This window comes from Rhinoraja longicauda, chromosome 28 (assembly GCF_053455715.1).
Source record: "Rhinoraja longicauda isolate Sanriku21f chromosome 28, sRhiLon1.1, whole genome shotgun sequence".
Taxonomy (NCBI): Eukaryota; Metazoa; Chordata; class Chondrichthyes; order Rajiformes; family Arhynchobatidae; genus Rhinoraja; species Rhinoraja longicauda.
Window position 1 is genome coordinate 7090502 of NC_135980.1, and position 21531 is coordinate 7112032.

At 47.3% G+C, this 21531-nt stretch overlaps 1 protein-coding gene across 6 annotated transcripts in view; it reads right to left on the bottom strand.

The window, feature by feature from the left end:
• The window catches only part of LOC144607165 (transducin-like enhancer protein 4), a 567195-nt gene that overhangs the window by 147517 nt on the left and 398147 nt on the right, over window positions 1-21531 (bottom strand). For 5 of the 6 annotated variants that reach the window (XM_078423817.1, XM_078423814.1, XM_078423815.1 and 2 more), the window contains exons 2-3: window positions 18862-18925; window positions 5013-5057 (exon numbers count right to left, since the gene is read on the bottom strand). In XM_078423817.1, the coding sequence (XP_078279943.1) occupies window positions 5013-5057; window positions 18862-18918 (102 nt within the window). In that variant the 5' untranslated portion in view covers window positions 18919-18925. Of the gene's footprint in view, window positions 1-5012; window positions 5058-18861; window positions 18927-21531 lie in introns of all 6 variants that reach the window. The other variant, XM_078423813.1, reaches the window with a different exon arrangement.

A 21531-nucleotide genomic window follows, 5' to 3' on the forward strand; every position in this document is an offset into this window, starting at 1 on the left:
TCTCCAGAGATGCTGCCTGACCCGCCAAGTTACTCCAGCATTTTGGGTCAGACAGCATGCCTGGAGAACATAAGTAGGTGACGTCTGAGGTTGACATCCTTCTTCGGACTGATTGCGGAGTGTGGGGTGGGGGAAGGGGTGTTGATAGGCAGATGTCTGGACAAAGAACTACGTACAGTAGTGTGTACCCCAATCCACACTAAGGGTGCCACACTGATAGAGGTGATGTTGTAGGGTGATAAAGGGCCCACATTCCCATCCCAATTGGCACCATGTACAGTATTGTAAGGCAACGTTTGAACAAAAACCAAAGACGTGCCTGCATCATCATTTGAGCCCAAGTGAAAGTAGGTGGTCTCATTAGGCATCTCAGTCTACAGAGTTCAAAGCGAACATTTAGAACATAGAATAGTACAGGAAGACACAAAATGCTGGAGTAACTCAGCGGGACAAGCAGTATCTCTGGAGAGAAGGTATGGACGACGTTTCGGGCCGAGACCCTTCGTCAGACAGTACAGCGTTGGATCAGGGCTGTGTTTGTGCTGAACATGATGTCAAGCTAAACTGATCTCATCTGCCTGTACATCATCCATATCCCTATCCCCTGCACTGCCATGTGCTTATCCAAAGGCTTCGTAAATACCATTATCATATCTGCCTTCACCACCACTCCTGGCAATGCATTCCAGGCCCCCACCAGTGTGTTAAAAAAAAAAACATGCCCCAGCACATCTCTATTAAAATTCCACCTAATAGCTATGCCCCCTAGAGAACAATTCCACCCTGGGGGAAAAGGTTCTGACTGTCTACAATATCTATGCCTCATATTTTTATACGCAATTTAGTCCTCGACAAGACACTGCAGTGGCGTCGTGCCTTGAATTTAAAATGCTTGGAGACATTTGAGGGCAAGACAAAGCATTAAAAATACTAGTATTTTTTCCTTTAAAAAATGTACAGCTTTGAAGACGTGTTCTCATAAACAGCACAGAGTCAAAAGGCTACATTTTGGTTATCATTTGCATAGATGATTAAACATTAACAGGACACTGGATCCTGTGTGTTCCCAAAATGGAAATGCTCCTGTGTGACATTTCCAAAAGTTAAACATCATTATTTTGTCTTCTGCCAATGTGACATGCATGTTTATTAATCATGTGTCCCTTAAAACTTTTTGCATGCAAGAAAATACACTGCATAATGTTATTGCTGATATATAAAAATAGAGTAAGAGCCTGGTGGTGGTAGAGCTACTGCCTTGCAGCACCAGGGATCCGGGTTCGATCCTGACTGTGGGTACAGTCTGTATGGAGTTTGTATGTTCTCCAGAACAAGAGGTCACAGTAGGTAGTTGAGGCCAGTTCATTGGCTATATTTAAGAGGGAGTTAGATGTGGCCCTTGTGGCTAAAGGGATCAGGGGGTATGGAGAGAAGGCAGGTACAGGTTACTGAGCTGGATGATCAGCCATGATCACATTGAATGGCGGTGCAGGCTCGAAGGGCCGAATGGCCTACTCCCGCACCTATTTTCTATGTTTCTATGTTTCCACGTGACCGCAGGGGTTTTCTCCGAGATCGTCGGATTCCTCCCACGCTCCAAAGACCTACAGATTTGTGGGTTAATTGGCTTGGCATAAACGTAAATTGCCCCTGGTGTATGTAGGATAGTGTTAGTGTGTGGAGATCGCTGGTCAGTGCGGACTCGGTGGACCAAAGGGCCTTTTCCCGCGATGTATCTCTAAACTAAACAAGCTTCAAGTAGGTTTGCAGGATTGTCCTGTGTATACAAACCAACCCCCTGCATTCCCTCTCTCTCCACCCCTCGCCCACCCCAGTTATCCTACCAGTTCCAATGCTCGCCCTGCATTATATCCTTTCATTAACACCTCTACCACAGCCGACAATGGACCATTGCCCTCTCTACCTTTGCTTGGTCATCGGTGCTGGCTCTGATTTGTTCTGAACCGTTTCTAGTTTCTAGAGCCTAGTTTCCATCCCCCCTGACCCTCAGTCTGAAGAAGAGTTTCGACCCGAAACGTCACCCATTCCTTTTCTCCAGAGATGCCGCCTGACCCGCTGAGTTACTCCAGCATTTTTGTGTCTATCGTCATATGACTGCCTCGCGTAATAAAAAATAATTTCTTGGCTGCAAATGTTTTGATGCAGAGGTTGTGGAAGGCACTTAGAAATGCAAATTATCTCTCTCGGTCGCTGGCACTTTATGGCTGGTTCCACAATTTCAATATTATCAGGCCTGACAGTTCCCAAATAGTATGAGATTTACATCATTGCGATAAGGCAGTAACCTTGCTGAGTGTCAATGTTCGCTGCATTAGCAATATTTTTGAAATTTGGTTTAAGGATTAAAAATTGAGAAATTTGATATTTGCAATTCAGAATATTGCATGGAAATATGACCCACCTCGTCCAAGCCAACCAAGCTGGCATGTTGTGCTAGTCCCATTTGCCTTATTTGGCCCATCTATGCCTTCTATGGCCCATATCTCTCTCAAACCCTTCTTATCCATGTTGTAACTGTTAGCCAGTTTGTAACGTTCGAGAGGGATGCAAGAAGTTTCCAATGTTTGCCTCTCCTTTCATAAATTGGGCATTTGGTTAAGTTCCAGTTTGCATTCAATCCTTCCCATTTGCGTGTCACTGTTACTACACTTGCTCAGCGTATTTAAATGCATAACATTTGAAGGAACGCACATTCAAAGTTACTTCCAAACTGGACATTTCTGTCCGAGCGCGTTTAACAGAAGGCCACCAAATACAATGGTTACTGGCGATCTGGGACACTTTGCAGATTAGTTCATCCAAAACGTTACATGCTCCTTCCAGCTGGTCACACAGGCAATCGATCCTTGCCATCTTGACATCTACAAATCATTTAGGTTGAGCTCCATTATTGTCATGTGTGCCAAGGCACAGTGAAAAGCTTCATTTTGCATGTTATCCAAAAAGATCAGAGACTATAAATAAACCCAAACTCAAGTACAATAGGTCGAGTAAAGAGTGGAGAATATAGTTCTCAACATTGTAGCACATCAGATCCATAAACACAAAGCTAATGTCGACAATGGGGTAGAGGTGAATTTGCAGTACCCTGGCTTATGGAAGGATCTTTCAGAAGCCTGATAACAAGAGGGGAAGAAAGTATTCCAAAGTCTGGTTTTGCGTTCGTTCAAGCTTCTGTTCTTTCTGCTGGACAGGAGCAGAGAGAAGGAATGAGCAGGATGGGATATCCTTGATTATGTTGGCTGCTTTCCTGATGTGGAGATGGAGTCTGGGGTGGGGATCGACACAAAATGCTGGAGAAGCTCTGAGGGTCAGGTAGCATCTCTGGAGAAAAGGAATATCGGGTCAAGACCCTTCTATGGCGGGGAATCTGGTCTGTGTGAAGGACTGGGCTACATCTACAACTCTCTGCAATCTCCTGCGGTCTTGGATAGGGCTGTTCCCAAACCAAGCTGTGCTGCAAGCCGACAGTAAGCTTCCTATGGTGTATCTGCAGGGGTTTGTAAGAGTCACTGGACAATACACTGGCCACATGGACTGCATTGTAACACCACTTCAACCTTTAACAAAGACTGAATGTGAAACCATAGGTTCCTGATACAAGGTCTCGACCCAAAACGTCTACCACCCGCCTTGCCTCCACAGGTGCTATGTGACCTGCTAACTTCCAGCAACCGTTTGCTTTTAGTTAGATAACTAAAAGCATACACAGATCCTCAAGCCACACGACCATGGCATAGGTAAAAATGACTGCAGAGCAGGCAAAACAAATACTCTTCTGCTGAGTTGCTCAATCATTTTGTGTCTATCTTCGGTGTAAATTTTTAGATTTAGATTTAGAGATACAGCGCGGAAACAGGCCCTTAGGCCCACCGAGTCCGCGCCGCCCAGCGATCCCCGCATATTAACACTATCCTACACACACACTAGGGACAATTAAAAAAAAAAATGTTTTACATTTACCCAGTCAATTAACCTACATACCTGTACGTCTTTGGAGTGTGGGAGGAAACCGAAGATCTCGGAGAAAACCCACGCAGGTCACGGGGAGAACGTACAAACTCCGTACAGACGGCGCCCGTAGTCAGGATCGAACCCGAGTCTCCGGCGCTGCACTCGCTGTAAGGCAGCAACTCTACCGCTGCGCCACCGTGCCGCCCTGCACCAGCAGTTTCTTCTTACACAAATGCTCTTTCATCATCTTCAAAGGCGGTGCAGTGGCACAGCCGATAGAGCCGTTGACTCACAGCGCCGGAGGCCCAGGTTCGAACCTGACCTCGGGTGCTGCCTGTGTGGAGTTTGCACATTTCCCCCCTTTGTCAACGAGGGTTTCTTCCAGTTTCCTCCCACACGCCAAAGACGTGCGGGTTGGTAGGTTAACTGCCCCTCTGTAAATTGCTCCCTGTGTGCAGAGAGTGGACGCAAAAGTGGGACAAACGCAGAACCAGTGTGAACGGGTGATTGATGGTCGGCGTGGACTCGGTGGGACGAAGGGCCTGTTTCCATGCCACATCTCTATAAACACTGCAGACTGTGTTTGAAGAAGGCTCGACCCGAAACGTCACCCATTCCTTCTCTCCCGAGATGCTGCCTGACCTGCTGAGTTACTCCAGCATTTTGTGAATAAATCGATTTGTACCAGCATCTGCAGTTATTTTCTTATACTGCAGACAAATCTCTCTTCCCCCCCTCCACCCCCCCCCCCCCCCCCCTCTTCAAAACCCTGCACCCTCCCATCTGCTCCACAATTACCAGAAACACAGTTTCCTATCATTACAAAAACACTGTTCTTCCAAACTGAATGTGAAACAGCCATCTGCCAGTGGCAGGGCCTTGCGGGCCAAGCTTTAGGGGGAAGGAATTGCAAAACCAAATAGTGATTTACATTCATACGACCCGCGTAGTTCTAGTCCCACGCATGGACTGCAGATGACAGGCAATTATTCCATTCATTTACCTCATCAAAGCCTTTCATTTCCTCTTGTACTTACTTGTTTATGCATCTCAAGATTGAGGCCATATGACATCTCATAGTACTGAAATAAAACAAAACCACACATTAGCAAAGCAACAAACATTCAAAATAAAAGCCACAAACCCCCCCCTCCCCCCCAAAAAAAAAAACTGGTTTCAACACGACACAAGGGGCTAATCTAAAATCTTGGATGGAAAGATTAAATGAAATCGCTGGTTAAATGAAATTCCCATTGGGATCGGGAATAATTTTTTTTCTTCTCTTTTCCATATTTGTATGCATTATTCTAAAATAACTTGAAGATGCACTGGGAGATAAACAGGATCAGGGTTAATGGTTTAACAAAAAGAATGAGTTTTAGACTCTTATCTGCCACAGAGTGCTCCCAGTCGAGTCTGACAGGCTGCACAGTGCACTGCAGATTTAGGTCAAGTCAGGTCCATCTGATACCACAATATTCAGGTCAGGGGCAGGATATGTCCGGGCCTGTTTGATTCTGTTAATAGGTAGCAGGCCGGCCCTACAGACAGGAAGCAGACAACGGGCTCAACTCTGAAGGGTCCCGACCCGAAAATCATCTGTCCATTTCCTCTGCAGATGCTGCCTGACCTGCTGGGTTCCTCCAGAACTTTGCTCTTTGCTCAGGGGGGGTGGGAAAGGATGATTAACACTTGGGAGTTAGATTTTGCAGTTGCCTCAGCTGCAGAGCAGGATTTTTTTTTTTTTATTCTAATGAAAAAAGCTTCCTTGGAAATGAAAATATACATACAAACAAAAATTGTGCAAAAACACTTCATAAATTCTCGGTTCCTATACAACCAATAGAATCATACTCAGTAGTGTTCGCGCCTATAGTTTAGAGATCCAGCATGGAAACAGGCCCTTCAGCCCACCCAGTCTACGCCGACCAGCGATCACCCCACACACTAGTTCTATCCTATGCACCAAGGACAATTAACAGATGTCAATTAACCTACAAAGCCGCACACCTTTGGAACGCAGGGGGAAACCGGAGCGCCTGGAGAAAACCCACGTGGTCACAGGGTCCCGAGCGATGTTTCTTAATGCCCTCAGCTCACATTTCCTGGAGTCAACTGGCTCATCGCTCTACACCTTCATCCAGATCCATCCCCTCTCTCTCTCTCTCTCCTGGATCAGTCCGTTCACCCAGCGTGTGATACCTCCAATGCCCTCAGCTAGGATTCCACTGTGTCAGCTGGCTCATCTCTCCCCACCTGCATCGCACAACAGAAAGGGGCAAGAGACCTCGCCTTGTTCCTTGAACACAGACCCAACCAGTCGCCTCTACTTACGCACTCACTTGCCTCGTTTAAGCAACTCCCCCTTCAACTCATCGCCCTTTCCTCAGATCAAAAGGTGTAGCGTGGAAAATAATGGGTTTAATGAGGGGAAGATAGGTCAGCCATGATTGAAGGGTGGAGTAGACTTAATGTGCCGAATGGCCTAATTCTGCTTCTTTAACTTATACAAGGTGCAGCATGGAACATCAATGGCCCCAAGCAATGTGTTTTTTGGAAGGGGGGTAGGAATATAAAGAATCAGTGCTTTTCTGTGACAAAACCCGTGACAGTATGCCAGATCCGCATTTCTAACATGACACGTATTTATTAAGCAAAACAGGACATGCTGGAGGAACTCGGTGGATCAGGCAACATCTGTAGAGGGAATTGACATTCCTTCTCTCCCGAGATGCTGCCTGACCTGCTGAGTTACTCCAGCATTTTGTGAATAAATACCTTCGATTTGTACCAGCATCTGCAGTTATTTTCTTATCCAAAAGACATTTGGACAACTACATGGATAGGGAAGCTTTCGAGGAATATGAGCCAGGCATGGGAAACTGGGGCTGGTGTGGATGGAGCATCTTAGTCAGCATGGGCCGGTTAGGCCGAAGGGCCTGTTTCCATGCTGTGTCACTCGGTGACTTTAACCCTGTGGCCTCAACAGCTCACAATTGCTCTGGAGCGCAAGCGGTAATAATGAATGCTGGGAGTGGGCCGTGAACACATGGCCTCCTGCACCCACGACGAGACGGCAACAAATCACTCCACAGCCATAGTTTGAGGGCAGTCCCCCATTTCTTCTCTCCTGAGATGCTGCCTGACCTGCTGAGTTACTCCAGCATTTTGTGAATAAATACCACAGCCATAGTTTGCACTTCCATAGTTACAGATGATCAAGGAACTGCTGATGCTGGAATCTTGAAAGGAAAACAAAGTGCTGGAGGAACTCAGCGGGTCAGGCAACATATGTGGAGGGAATGAGAGACCCGAGACGATGTTTCGGGTTGGGGCGGTCTGTCGTGGGGGAGGGAGGGGAAATCTAGTAAAGAGGAGGGGGGGGGGGGGGGCAGGATAAAGCTTGGTGGATATAGGTGAATGAGAGCATGGTTGATTGAAAAATGGGTGGAGCAAGCAACAAAGACGGGAAGTGAAAAGGAGACAAAAAGGTGTTTTGGTCTCGACCCAAAATGTCACCCATTCCTTCTCTCCAGAGATGCTGCCTGTCCCGCTGAGTTACTGAGTCCAGCATTTTGTATCTATCTTCGGTCACTTATTTACCCCCCCGCCCCCGCTCCCCATCCTCCTACCCCCCTCCCCCCGCTCCCCATCCTCCCACCCCCCCCCCCCCCACCACTTACATTTCAATCCACTTCTCTGACACCCTTTTGATTCCTTTCCACTTCCAGCCTTTGTCACTTACTCCACCCATTTTCCAAACAACCCCTCTTCCATTCACCTATCGCCAGGCTTTATCCTGCCCCTGCCTCTTTTCTGGATTGCTCCCCCACGAAGGTCAGTCTGACTCGATCGCAATCTTTGTACAAGCTACATCTTCCTCCAAAATGCAACTGTTCAAACTTGAGGAATCTACAGCGCTCAGTTCCCTATCAGACCAGAACCTGCAGTCCATTAGCAAACTGCAAGTAGAGGCAGTTCCCAGATTGCAAAAGGATTCAGCTTCCAAGAACTGACTTGGCCAATGTGAAGCCCGAAACGTTTGTACTCTCCCACATCGTACAACAGCACCGCACAGGAACAGGCCCTTTGGCCCACAATGTCTGTGCCAAACATGATGCCAAGACCAACTCTTATCTGGCTGCACATAATCAATATCCATGTTCCATATCCATGCCACAGAAGGCTGTGGAGGGCAAGTCAGCAGATATTTTTAAGGCAGAGATAGATTCTTGATCAGTACAGGTGTCAGAGGTTATGGGGATAATGCAGAAGAATGGGGTTAGGAGGGCGAGATATATATCAGCCACGATTGAATGGTGGAGTAGACTTGATGGGCCAAATGGCCTAATTCTACTCCTATTCCTTATGACCTTACGACTCCATATCGCATCGTTTCGCTTACATAATTATTTGACTACATTGAATAATCTCCCTAACATTACCCTAAATTAAACTAATGGAATACATGTCACAGCAAGTCATGAAATATTTTATTATAGCTGGGTTGAAAAAAAAGAGTGTTGGAGAATTTGTGTAAAGTCAGATCCTTGCAAGTCAGGTCATTCATGACCTAAGGTGCCCGTTTAGGAAAATTAACAATTGCTTCTACCGGTGCTGTCATGGGCAGATGCACGGTGAGGGGAACGAGGTCAATGGATTATTCTTCGTGTTGGTTCCCTCACTACCTGCAGCAGATATGTCCTTCACCACCCAGTCACCAGCGGTGATACCAAGCACTCCGGCAACAGACATAGTGCAGCACAGTGGCACAGCTGGTAGAGCTGCTGCCACACAGCGCCAGAGGCCCGGATTCCACACGGACCTTAGGTGCTGTCTGTGTGGAGATTGCACATTCGCTATGTTCCTCCAGGTGCTTCAGTTCCCTCCCACATCCCAAGGACGTGCAGGTCTGTAGGTGAATCCACCTCCATAATCAACGTAGGGATCGATCCCGTCCGTACGTTCTCTCCGTGACCTGCATGGGTTTTCTCCGAGATCTTCGGTTTCCTCCCACACTCCAAAGACGTACAGGTATTGGCTTGGTGTATGTGTAAATTGCCCCTGGTGAAGGATAGTGTTAGCGTGCGGGGATCACTGGTCGGTGCGGACTCGATGGGCCGAAGGGCCTATTTCTGCGCTACATCTCTAAACTAAACTCTGCCCCGAAATTGCCCCTAGTGGATGAGGAAGTGGTTAGCAGAGGACATCGGGTTGTGGGAATACAGATATCTTGGATCCAGGACTTCCAACAGGTGGACTGAACAATGGACTCCTTGTGGTCTCTGTTATTTTGCAATTTATAAAGGTGCCAAAATTGTGGTGACTGTGCATTTGTGGTTGTGTTAAAGAACATCACTATGCCGTGCATACGTGACAATAAAGAACCACTGAGCTGTCTTTTTGGCCTATTTTAGAGATACGGTGTGGAAACAGGCACTTTGGTCCACTGAGTTTGCACCAGCCAATGATTACCCACACGCTAGTGTAAGAAAATAACTGCAGATGCTGGTACAAATCGAAGGTATTTATTCACAAAATTGTGAAAATCAGTCTGAAGAAGGGTCTCGACCCGAAACGTCACCCATTCCTTCTCTCCTGAGATGCTGCCTGACCCACACACTAGTTCTATCCTACACACCAGGGACAATTTGCAGAAGCCAATTAACCAGCAAACCTGCACGTCTTTAGAACGTGAGTGGAAGCTGGAGTAAACCCATGCGGTCCCAGGGGAAAAGTACAAACTCCATACAGACAGCATCCATAGTCAGGATCAAGCCCGGGTCTCTGGCGCTGTAGAGCAGCAACTCCACCGCTGAGCCACCGTGCCGCCCACTTTGGGATCAACGTCCTATGGTTCTGACAAAATCTAGTAGCTTGATTAGCTAGTTCAATACAGTTCCTTTGTCCCGCCCACCTGACATCAGTCTGAGGAAGGGTCTCGACCCAAAACGTCACCCATTCCTTCTCTCCTGAGATGCTGCCTGACCTGCTGAGTTACTGCAGCATTTTGTGAAATAAATACCTTCGATTTGTACCAGCATCTGCAGTTATTTTCTTACATAGTTCAATGGAGAGTTCTGTGTCAACTTTAATATTGTGGATATGAAGTCACATACAAGCCAAATTAGCACAGTTGCTTTCTTTTATAACAGTGAGTTTAGTTTATAGTCACATGTACCGAGGTACAGTGAAAAGCTTTCGTTGCGTGCTAAACAGTCAGCAGAAAGACAAAATTACAAACGAGCTATCCAGTGTACAGATGCACGATAAGGGGGATAATGATTATTGCAAGATAAAGTCCGTTTAAAGATAGCCCAAAGATGTCCAGTGAGGTAGATAGTAGCTCAAGACTGCTCTCTAGTTGACGGTAGGATGGTTTAGTTGCCTGATAACAACTAGGAAGACACTGTCCCTAAATCTGGAGGTGCGCATCTTCACACTTCAATAGCTTTTCCCCGATAGGAGAGGAGAGAAGATAGCAAACTAAAATGGGATTTCCTGATAATCCTGTAGTTTCATGACCAACATAACTGATGCAACCATTTTCATTCCAGATCGCTTAATTAATTGTTTAAAACCCCACAGCTACTGCCACGAGGTTTGAACTCTCGGCAGCAAAACATTAGTTTAGTTTAGAGACAGAGCAGCCCATGCTGACCATCAATCACCTGCTCACACTAGTTCCATGTTCTCTCACATTCTCCTCCCGCTCACCACACACGAGGGGCAACTTGCAGGGGCCAATTACCACACGTCCACGTGGGGCAGGTGTGAGGAAAGCCCTCGCAGTCACAGGGAGAACGTGCAAACTCCACACAGACAGCCCAGGTCTCAGGCGCTGCGAGGCAGCATCTCTGCCAGCTGCGCCACCCAAGCATCTGGACTGCTTGCAGTGTGGTAACTGCGTTAACATCATCCCATTATCTGCGTCCTTCCACAGATGAAGATTGGGATAAAAAGGAGTGATGAGGCCACTGAGGAATTTGAACAATTTCCCTTTTAATCCCTAAAGTACAGCAGTTATCCTACAGGGGCTGCAATCATCATCTAGGGGGAGCGTCTAAGCAGTGCAATTACCTGTTACAGCAGCCTCCAAAATCTCTAAATTGGTCACCAGAGAAAATTAAACCCGGGCTATAAATCTGCTCCAGCACTAACTACTGCAAATGTATTTTTTTTGGCACTGTCAAACAACTTACAAATCAGGTTTTAATAAAAGTACAAGACGCAGTTCTTTGATGCGTGGCTGCACACCTCCATTTACAAGTCTGGCAGTTTGCCAAGCTTCAACGTCGCACAAACACTTGCCTTTTAAAGCCATCGGGCTCGGGACCTGCGATTTCCCCCCCCCCCCCCCCCTTTAACAAATACTTAGCTCGCTTTTATTTGCACATTCATTATTACTGGGTGGGAAGTTACTTATCCCAGCTATTTTTTTTTTCTTCTCTGGAATCCAATGGACCGCAGAATGTGCCAAAGGCTCTCACTGCTACGTCTATCAGTCCTACCCGACTTCATCCAAAGCAAACAGCAGCGGGCTCGGGATAAGTTAGCATAGCTCCCTTTCAAACTTCCAAAAATAGCTGACACTTGGCCATATTTGACATTTTTTCCAAATAAGGTAAAGAAACAGTGCTCAGAACTTGAGGGTGCAGAAGAGAACTTGGGAATGGCTTCAAAGTAAGGTAGAAGGTGCAAAGTTACACTAACACTTGCTGCATTGTAAGATGGCCACATTTCGTTTTCATTCCAGACATCTACCCTAGACAATTCTGGCTCCCAGCAGTGTCGAGAGGCTCCATGCAAAAGGAAAAACTTGAGCCCAGTGTCTAGGTACCAGGTCCAACTGAAGTGTCCGCCGATAGTTAGGCATGGAAAGATGGCGATCACAGCCCCTCACGACAGTTGCAGTAAAACTACTGCCTTACAGCGTCAGAGACCCGCGTTTGGTCTTGACTACGGGTGCTTGTCGGTAGAGTTTATACATTCTCCACGCGACCTGCGTGGGTTTTCTCCGAGGTCTTCAGTTTCCTCCCATACTCCAAAGACGTGCCGGTTTGTAGGTTAATTGGTTTGGTACGAATGTAAAATTGGCCCCAGTATGTGCAGGGTAGTGTTAATGTGTGGGGATGGCTGGTCGGCATGGACTTGTTGGGCCTGTTTCCACGCTGTATTTTAAACTCGCTGGAATTTAGAAGATTGAGGGGGGATCTTATAGAAACTTACAAAATTCTTAAGGGGTTGGACAGGCTAGATGCAGGAAGATTGTTCCCGATGTTGGGGAAGTCCAGAACAAAGGGGTCACAGTTTAAGGATAAGGGGGAAGTCTTTTAGGACCGAGATGAGAAAACATTTCTTCACACAGAGAGTGGTGAATCTGTGGAATTCTCTGCCACAGAAGGTAGTTGAGGCCAGTTCATTGGCTATATTTAAGAGGGAGTTAGATGTGGCCCTTGTGGGTAAAGGGATCAGGGGGTATGGAGAGAAGGCAGGTACAGGTTACTGAGCTGGATGATCAGCCATGATCATATTGAATGGCGGTGCAGGCTCGAAGGACCGAATGGCCTGCTCCTGCACCTATGTTCTATGTTTCTATGTATCTTTAAACTAAAAAAAAACAAACACTGAAGTGAGTTTGGAGAAGGCAGAGGGCGACATGGTGCCTTACAGCGCCAGAGACCCGGGTTCGATCCTGGTTACAGGTGCTGTCTGTATGGAGTTTGTACCTTCTCCCTGTCTTTAAATTAAACTAAACTAAGCGTGCGTCAACAGGACCCGTGGCACGCACCGGAAGAGCACGATAACATGGACAACATCCCGAAAACAATGTCGCAGTCAAGTTCACTGGCAACTACACATCTTCCTTTCATGGGGATGCATTTATCTTTTTTTATTGGTACAAAATTCTGGGAATTATCCAAGAAGATTCCCAGCAGAAAAGGGCAGAACAGATGTCCCATGTATACACAGGAACTCAACCCAAATATCGCTCTTCCTGGCTTTGACATTCCTCAGAAACACTCATGTGGTGTCAGTTTTGGGTGTTCTCTGGACACGGCGCACACCCCCCCTCAAATGGAAAATTAAAAGACCGACCAGTGTGATGGTAGCCTTGGAACCCCAGCCGAAGGTGACAGAGTAAACGACCTCAGTCTGTGTCCCTCCCAAGTAGTGGACAGTCTCAAAGCCTCCGACCCATACACTTGCAGGAAGACAAGCAACTTTTAGTTTAGTTTAGAGACACAGCACATAAACAGGCCCACCGAGTCCACGCCGCCCAGCGATCCCCGCACAGTAACACTATTTATACCAAGCCAATTAACCTACAAACCCGCACCTCTTTGTTGTGTGGGAGGAAACCAGAGCACCCGGAAAAAACCCACGCAGGTCACGGGGAGAACGTATAAACTCCGTACAGACAGCACCCGTAATCAGGATCGAACCCGGGTCTCTGGCGCTGCAAAGCAGCAACTCTACTGCCGTGCCAGCCAACTCTTTATCATCATCATCATCATATATATACAGCCGGAAACAGGCCTTTTCGGCCTTCCAAGTCCGTGCCGCCCAGCGATCCCCGTACATGAACACTATCCTACACCCACTAGGGACAATTTTTACATTTACCCAGCCAATTAACCTACACACCTGTACGTCTTTGGAGTCTTTAAAGACCATCTTAGTGCCCAACTATCCACCTTCACTGGAAAATACAAGCCAATTGTAAAGAAAGTGTGGCTCACGGGGCACTGTTTTTTCCGCTTAATATTTCATTTGCATGCACAAGTGAGTTAGGCACGGCGTGAGTTTAGAGATACGGCGTGTCAACAGGCCCTTCAGCACAATGAGTCCGCACCGACCAGCGATCACCATACACTGGTTCTTTCCAACACACAAGCAACAAGTGTAGAGGCCAATTAACCTACAAACCCATTAGGGTTAGACACAAGATTGGCCACACAGGCATCAAGCCTGCTGCACAATTAAACAAGATCATGGGTAACCTGCTGGTAACGTTACCACTGTATTCCTGTCTACTAGCGATAACCGACCGATTGATTGAGAATGTTGGTTTTGCAACAAAAAAAAAAGACACAAAGTGCTGGAATACTTGTGTCAGCAGCATCTCTGGAGAATATGGATAGGTGACGTTTGGGTCGAGACCCTTCGTCAGACAGATTGCACAATCGTAGAAGGACTTTTACTTGGGCAAATAAAATGCCCAATTAACCTAATGCCTCTTACAAGGCCCAGTTCGTCAACTGCCAGAGAGAGAGCCCAATTAAATAGACATTTCAAGCAAATAGGACAGGATTATCCAAGCACTTTGTCTACTGCCAATTAGCTGCTACACTCCTAAACCATGCATGAGAGTTGAAGGCGATGTTACTATTAATATGCGAACAAGTCAAACCTGCCAATACCAGCAGATGTCAAGGTTCCAATTTTAAAATTTGGCCGCCTATGAAGGAATGGCATGAAGAAGAGACCTTTTCAAACATTTGGGCCCATAAAAATCAAACAGGGCAACCCAGCTTGTAGGAAATACAACAGCAAAACAGAGCAGAGCTGTTGTAACTTTCCAGCCAAGGCCTGTACATGGCCTACGCACTAGAGATCGGAGAGAGGTGGTGCTAATCTCAAGAGGTTGGTAATTAATCTCTGAAAGTCGACAGAGAAAAACAAGACTCGTGCCAGAAATCCTGGCCTATCCAAAATCAAAAGTAGACAATCTAGTTCATCGAACCCAAGGGGAACTCTGATCCACCAAAACCACGAATGCCCGTAATGTGTTCATGCAGCCATTGTCCCACACAGGAGCATCTACTATTTAGGGTCTGCAGGTGAACAGGAGACCTCTGAAGCAAAACACAGGGCGCCGGAGAATCTTTGCGGGTCAGGCAGTAACCGGAGAGGAAATGGACAGGTCACGACTCTTCAAGTCCAAGACTACAATCAAATTGAAGAAGGGTTCCGACCAAAGATACTAGAGGAACAAGATAGACCACTCGACTCTAAAAACCGTAGTGGGTCATGGTGCCATGTTAGTGGGCAGAAACATTTTAAAAGAAAAATAACAAAAATCTGTGAATTGATAGACGAGGTATATTCTGCATTTTAATGGTATTATCACACACTGTTCCCCCAAAACACTGATTACACTGCGAGAGGCATAGTGAGAGGGAGGGTTTTGCCCACTAAAATGGCTCCTTTGCGTACCACACTTCAGTATAGGCGATTTCAATGGAGTGGTCCATCTTGTTCCTCTAGTATCTTTGGTTCCGACCCGCAATGTCGCCTGTCCATCCCCTCCCTTACTCACTAAGCTCCTCCAGCACTTTGTGCTTTGCTCAAGATTCCAGCGTCTGCAGTTTATTGCGTCTCTCTCTAGATTTATGCCTTCTGTTTGTGGAAAACTTTTATAAAAACCATCGTTTCATCTCCCCCCCCCCCCCCCCCCCCCTCAAAAGGACTGAGCTGAAATAATTTTACTAATGAGAATTGTCCCCGTTCTGCCTCAACTTCTACAGATGAGCCGTAGAAAGCATTCTAACAGGACGCGTGACAGCAGAGTTCGGCAGCAGCTCCATCCAAGGAAACTGCAGGAAACTGCAGAGTTCGGGACACAACCCAGACCATCACACAAACCAACCTCCCTTCAACCGGCTCCATCTGCAGTTCACGCTGCCTCGGCAAGGCCACCAGCAAAGACAAGGACGAGTCGCACCCCAGACTTCTGCCCTCTCCCATCAGGCAAGAGGCACCGAAGTGAGAAAACACACACCTCCAGATTCAGGAAGAGTACACTTCCCAGCTGTTATCAGGCAACTGAACCATCCCAGCACAAAACAAGAGGATGGTCCTGACCAACCGACCATCCATCTCAGAGTCCGTCAACTATTTTTTAATCGAACGTCACCTAGCACTGAACATTATTCCCTTTATCTGTACACGGCCTGATTGCGATCAGGTACAGTCTTTCTGCTGACTGGATCGCACATAACAAAAAAGCTTTTCACTGTTTCTCAGTACACATGACAATAAACTAAACTAATAATGGCAGGGTAAATACGAGAAAAGGCAAGAGACCTACAAAGCAAGGTGCAGCGCCAAAATAATGTAGCTCACATTATTATTGCCATTACTGGCAATGCATTTGAGCTGACGGATTAAATGCCTCATTTTTGGAATATTAGGCAGTGATACAATTAAATCAATTAGGGCGGCACGGTAGCGCAGCGGTAGAGTTGCTGCTTTACAGCGAATGCAGCGCCGGAGACTCAGGTTCGATCCTGACTACGGGTGCTGCACTGTAAGGAGTTTGTACGTTCTCCCCGTGACCTGCGTGGGTTTTCTCCGAGATCTTCGGTTTCCTCCCACACTCCAAAGACGTACAGGTATGTAGGTTAATTGGCTGGGTAAATGTAAAAATTGTCCCTAGTGGGTGTAGGATAGTGTTAATGTACGGGGATCACTGGGCGGCACGGACTTGGAGGGCCGAAAAGGCCTGTTTCCGGCTGTATATATATGATATGATATGATATCAAGTTCACTTAAAACTGCTGGTGTATAGAAGGATGTCATACAAGCTTCCTTGGCATTCATCAGCCAATATCAACAATCAGTAAACCACAGCCCGAATCAAGTTGTTTGAAATAGGCTAAAAATTAGTATTTTGCAGAAGACAGGAGGATGAAAGAGGCCACCTGTCATCAGAGTTCAGTTCAGTTTTACACAATTGATGTGAGCATTGATCAGCCACTCACCCAATCCTTCCCCCACCCAGTTCCTTTTATAAAAACGTTTTAAAGGTACAGGGTAGAAACAGGCCCTTCGGCCCACCGAGTCCGCAGCGACCAGCCATCCCCGCACATTAACACAACCCGACACTAGCCTTAGAGGGAGTACAGAGAAGGTTCACCAGATTGATCCCTGGGATGGCAGGACTTTCATATGAAGAAAGACTGGATAGACTAGGCTTACACTCGCTGGAATTTAGAAGACTGAGGGGGGATCTTATTGAAACATATAAAATTCTTAAGGGGTTGGAGAGGCTAGATGCGGGAAGATTGTTCCCGATGTTGGGGAAGTCCAGAACCAGGGGTCACAGCTTAAGGATAAGGGGGAAGCCTTTTAGGACCGAGATGAGAAAACATTTCTTCACACAGAGAGTGGTGAGTCTGTGGAATTCTCTGCCACAGAAGGTAGTTGAGGCCAGTTCATTGGCTATATTTAAGAGGGAGTTAGATGTGGCCCTTGTGGCTAAAGGGATCAGGGGGTATGGAGAGAAGGCAGGTACAGGTTACTGAGCTGGATGATCAGCCATGATCATATTGAATGGCGGTGCAGGCTCGAAGGGCCGAATGGCCTACTCCTGCACCTATTTTCTATGTTTTCTATGTTTCTATGACACAATAGGAACAATTTTTACATTTATACCAAGCCAATTAAACTGCAATCCCATACATCTTTTGGAGTGTGGGAGGAAACCGAAGATCTCGCAGAAAACCCACGCAGGTCACGGGGTGAACGTACAAACTCCGCACAGAGAAGCACCCGCAGTCAGAGTCCAAACTGGGTCTCTGGTGCTGCAAGGCAGTAGCCCTACCGCTGCGCCACCACCCTGCCCATCATCCCCTCCCCATCTCATTCCACCCATCACCCAGCAGCTTCAGTCCACAACCCCACATGCCCATTCTTCCTGCTCCTTCCCATCCCTGATGTAAGGTTTCAACCAAAATCATTGACCTGCACCTGCCTCCTGTTTGAGTTCTTCCAGCATTTCATTTTTGTTCAAGATTTCAGAACCAGGCAGTGACTATTACAGCACGCAAGGAGCATTTGAGCAGGTACATGGACAGTGTAGGGAAACGTTGGTACATGGACAGAATAGGTTTAGAGGAAAATGGACCAAACATAGGCAGGTGGGACTAGTATAGACGGGGCATGTTGGTGGCGTGGGCAAGTTGGCCTGTTTCCACGCTGTGTGACTATCACTTGCAGTTTCAAATCTGCTTGGCTCTTTGAATCAAACATGGTACAGGGGGCACCTACTATTCAAATCTTAGTCCCACGGTAGACTTGTAATTGTCACAGGTAATGGTACATATTTTTCTTGCCCTTTCTGTTTGAAGACATTTTTCAGCCTTGATCTACAATTCAATATTCATTGAAAAGGTACAGCATGAAAACAGACCCTTCAGCCCACAGAGTCCATGCTGACCACCGATTACCCGATGTCACTAGTTCCATGTTACCCCACTTTCCCTTCCACTCCCTGCCCACTCGGGGCAATTTCCAGAGGCCAACTAAACTCCAAACCCGCACGTCTTTGGGACGAGGGAAGAAACTGGAGCTCCCAGAGGAAACCCACGCGGTCACTAAGAGAACATGCAAACTCCACACCGACAGCATCAGGGGGTTAGGATTGAACTTGGGACCCTGGCGCTGAGACGGCATCTCCACCAGCTGAAGAAGTAACTGTGCTTGCTGTTGTTGAATATGGACAGGCCAAGCGACCCACACTGCCACCAACAAACGGACAACAGAATAGCAGGGATTAACAGAATCAAATGTTACCATCAGGTTACGGGGAGAAGGCAGGAGAATGGGGTTAGGAGGGAGAGATAGATCAGCCATGACTGAATGGCAGAGTAGACCTGATTCTACTCCTATTCTTTGACATTATTCCAGCATTTTTGTGCCCGTCTTTAGTGTAAACCAGCATCTGCATCCCTTCCTACACATATTAGTGACATTATTATTTTTTTAAACAAGATTGTTACCCAGTAACGATTCACATTTGCCTTAACATGACATTTTATGAATTAAGCAATAAGACCTTGCTGCTCCAGGCATCTCAGAGGGGGAAGGTCAAGTACTTACCATCACGTAATGTCGTTGCATCTCAGTCTTTTCACTGGCCAACTTTTCGCACTCCATCTTGAGGCTTGCAAACAAGGAAAGCAAAGGTCAGAACACGTTTGAGACGGTCACCCCACAACTAGCAACCAACCCCCACCCTCACCCCTCCTCCCTGCACCCATTCCCAAATCACCTCCCCACCAAACCAAGACACTTTAGACCTGGCACCCAGCCATGTCTCAGGTGGCAAACGGTTAACCCTCGACATCAGAAGGCTGACCAGCTCTATAGACCCAAGTATAAGTTACTCCAGCATTTTGTGAAAAACCTTTGTCCCGCCCCCCCCTGACATCAGTCTGAAGAAGGGTCTCGACCCGAAACGTCACCCATTCCTTCTCTCCTGAGATGCTGCCTGACCTGCTGAGTTACTCCAGCATTTTGTGAATAAAAGACCCAAGTATAATAATCGATGTTGAAATTTTCAGTGAAACACTGAATTGAAGTGGGCTCCTCTCCATACAGTTCTGGTCACCAGGCTACGGGAAGCATGTCCTTAAGAGCGGCACGGTGGCGCAGCGGTAGAGTTGCCCCCTTACAGCACCAGTAGAGTTGCCCCCTTACAGCACCAGTAGACCCGGGTTCCATCCATACTACGGGAGCTGTCTGTGCGGAGTATGTACGTTCTCCCCATGACCGCGTGGGTTTTCTCCGAGGTCTTCGGTTTCCTCCCACATTCTAAAGACGTTCTGGTTTGTAGGTTAATTGGCATGGTACAAGTGTAAATTGTCCCTAGTGTGTGTAGGATAGTGTTAATGTGCGGGGATCGCTGGTCGGTGTGGATTTAGTTGGCCAAAGGGCCAGTTTCGGCACTGTATCTCTAAACTAAACTAAACCGATGTCATTTAAGTTGGAAATGGTGCAAAAGAAATTGACCAGGATGCTACCCAGGCTTGAGTTAATTGGAAAGGTTGGATAGGATGGGACTTTCTTCTTTGGAGCATAGAAGGCTGAAGGGTGACCTTCTTGAGGTATACAAACAAGATCAACGGTGGGAAACAAGATCAGGTTAATAAGGTGAATCTGTGGAATTCATGGCCACAGACAGCTGCGGAGGTCAGGTCATTGTGTACATTATACGCGGAGATTGATAAGTTCTTGATTAGCAAGTGCGGTAAAGGTTACAGGGAGAAGGCAGGAGAATAGGGATGAAAGGGGAAAAATAGATCAGCCACGATCAAATGGCAGAGAAAAACATGATGGGCCGAATGGCCTGATTCTGCTCCTATTCCGTATGACATACAAGGATAAAGTGAACGCTCAGTCATTTTCTCTGGGTAGAGGATTATTTTTAAAAATGGCATGGCATTCAAGGACAAGGTGGGCTGAATGGCCTGTTTCCATGGGTAGGAGAGAACTGCAAATGCTGGTTTAAATCGAAGGTAGACACAAAATGCTGGAGTAACTCAGCGGGAAATGCAGCATCTCCGGAGAGAAGGAATGGGTGGCGTTTCGGGTCGATACCCTTCTTCAGACTCTTTTCGGGTAGAGACCCTTCTTCAGTCTGAAGGGTCTCGACCCTAAACGTCACCCATCCCTTCTCTCCAGCGATGGCCTGTTTCCACGATGCTATCACAAGGAGCAGGGGAGACTAAATAATTGGACAGACTGTGCAACTAAAAGATCTAACGTGGACACAAATGAGCCAAAAGACGTCCTTCAAGGCTGCCAAGACCTCAGGGAACACAATGCCATAAAATAGGCACAAAAAGCTGGAGTAACTCAGCAGGACAGGCAGCGTCACTGGAGAGAAGGAATGGGCGACCTTTCAGGTCTCGACAATTCCTTCTCTCCAGAGATGCTGCCTCCCCCCCCGCTGAGTTACTCCAGCTCTTTGTGTCCATCTTCGGTTTAAACCAGCATCTGCAGTTCCTTCCTATGCAACACCATAGAGGCAAGCTTGGTGCCATTTAGTCTTGCCGAGAAGTCTATCCCCTACTCCCAATTCCTCCGTCTACGCCGCATCCGCGCCCGGGATGAGGTGTTTCACACTAGGACGTCAAAGATGTCCTCATTCTTCAGGAAACGGGGCTTACCCTCTTCCATTATAGATGAGGCTCTCACTAGGGTCTCTTCTACATCCCGCAGCTCCGCTCTTGCTCCCCCTCCCCTCATTCGTAACAAGGACAGAATCCCCCCTCGTTCTCACCTTCCACCCCACCAGCCAGCGTATCCAACAAATCATCCGCCAACATTTCCGTCACCTACAACGGGACCCCACCACTGGCCACATCTTCCCATCCCCTCCCCTCTCTGCGTTCCGCAGAGACCATTCCCTCCGTAATTCCCTGGTCCACTCGTCCCTTCCTACCCAAACCACCCCAACCCCGGGCACTTTCCCCTGCAACCGCACGAGATGCAACACCTGTCCCTTTACCTCCCCCCCTCAACTCCATCCAAGGACCCAAACAGTCTTTCCAGGTGAGACAGGGGTTCACCTGCATCTCCTTCAACCTCATCTATTGCATCCACTGCTCCAGATGTCAACTTATTTACATCGGCGAAACCAAGCGCAGGCTCGGCGATCACTTCGCTCAACACCTGCGCTCGGTCCGCGTTGGCCAAACTGATCTCCCGGTGGCTGAGCACTTCAACTTCCCCTCCCACTCCCAGTCTGACCTTTCTGTCATGGGC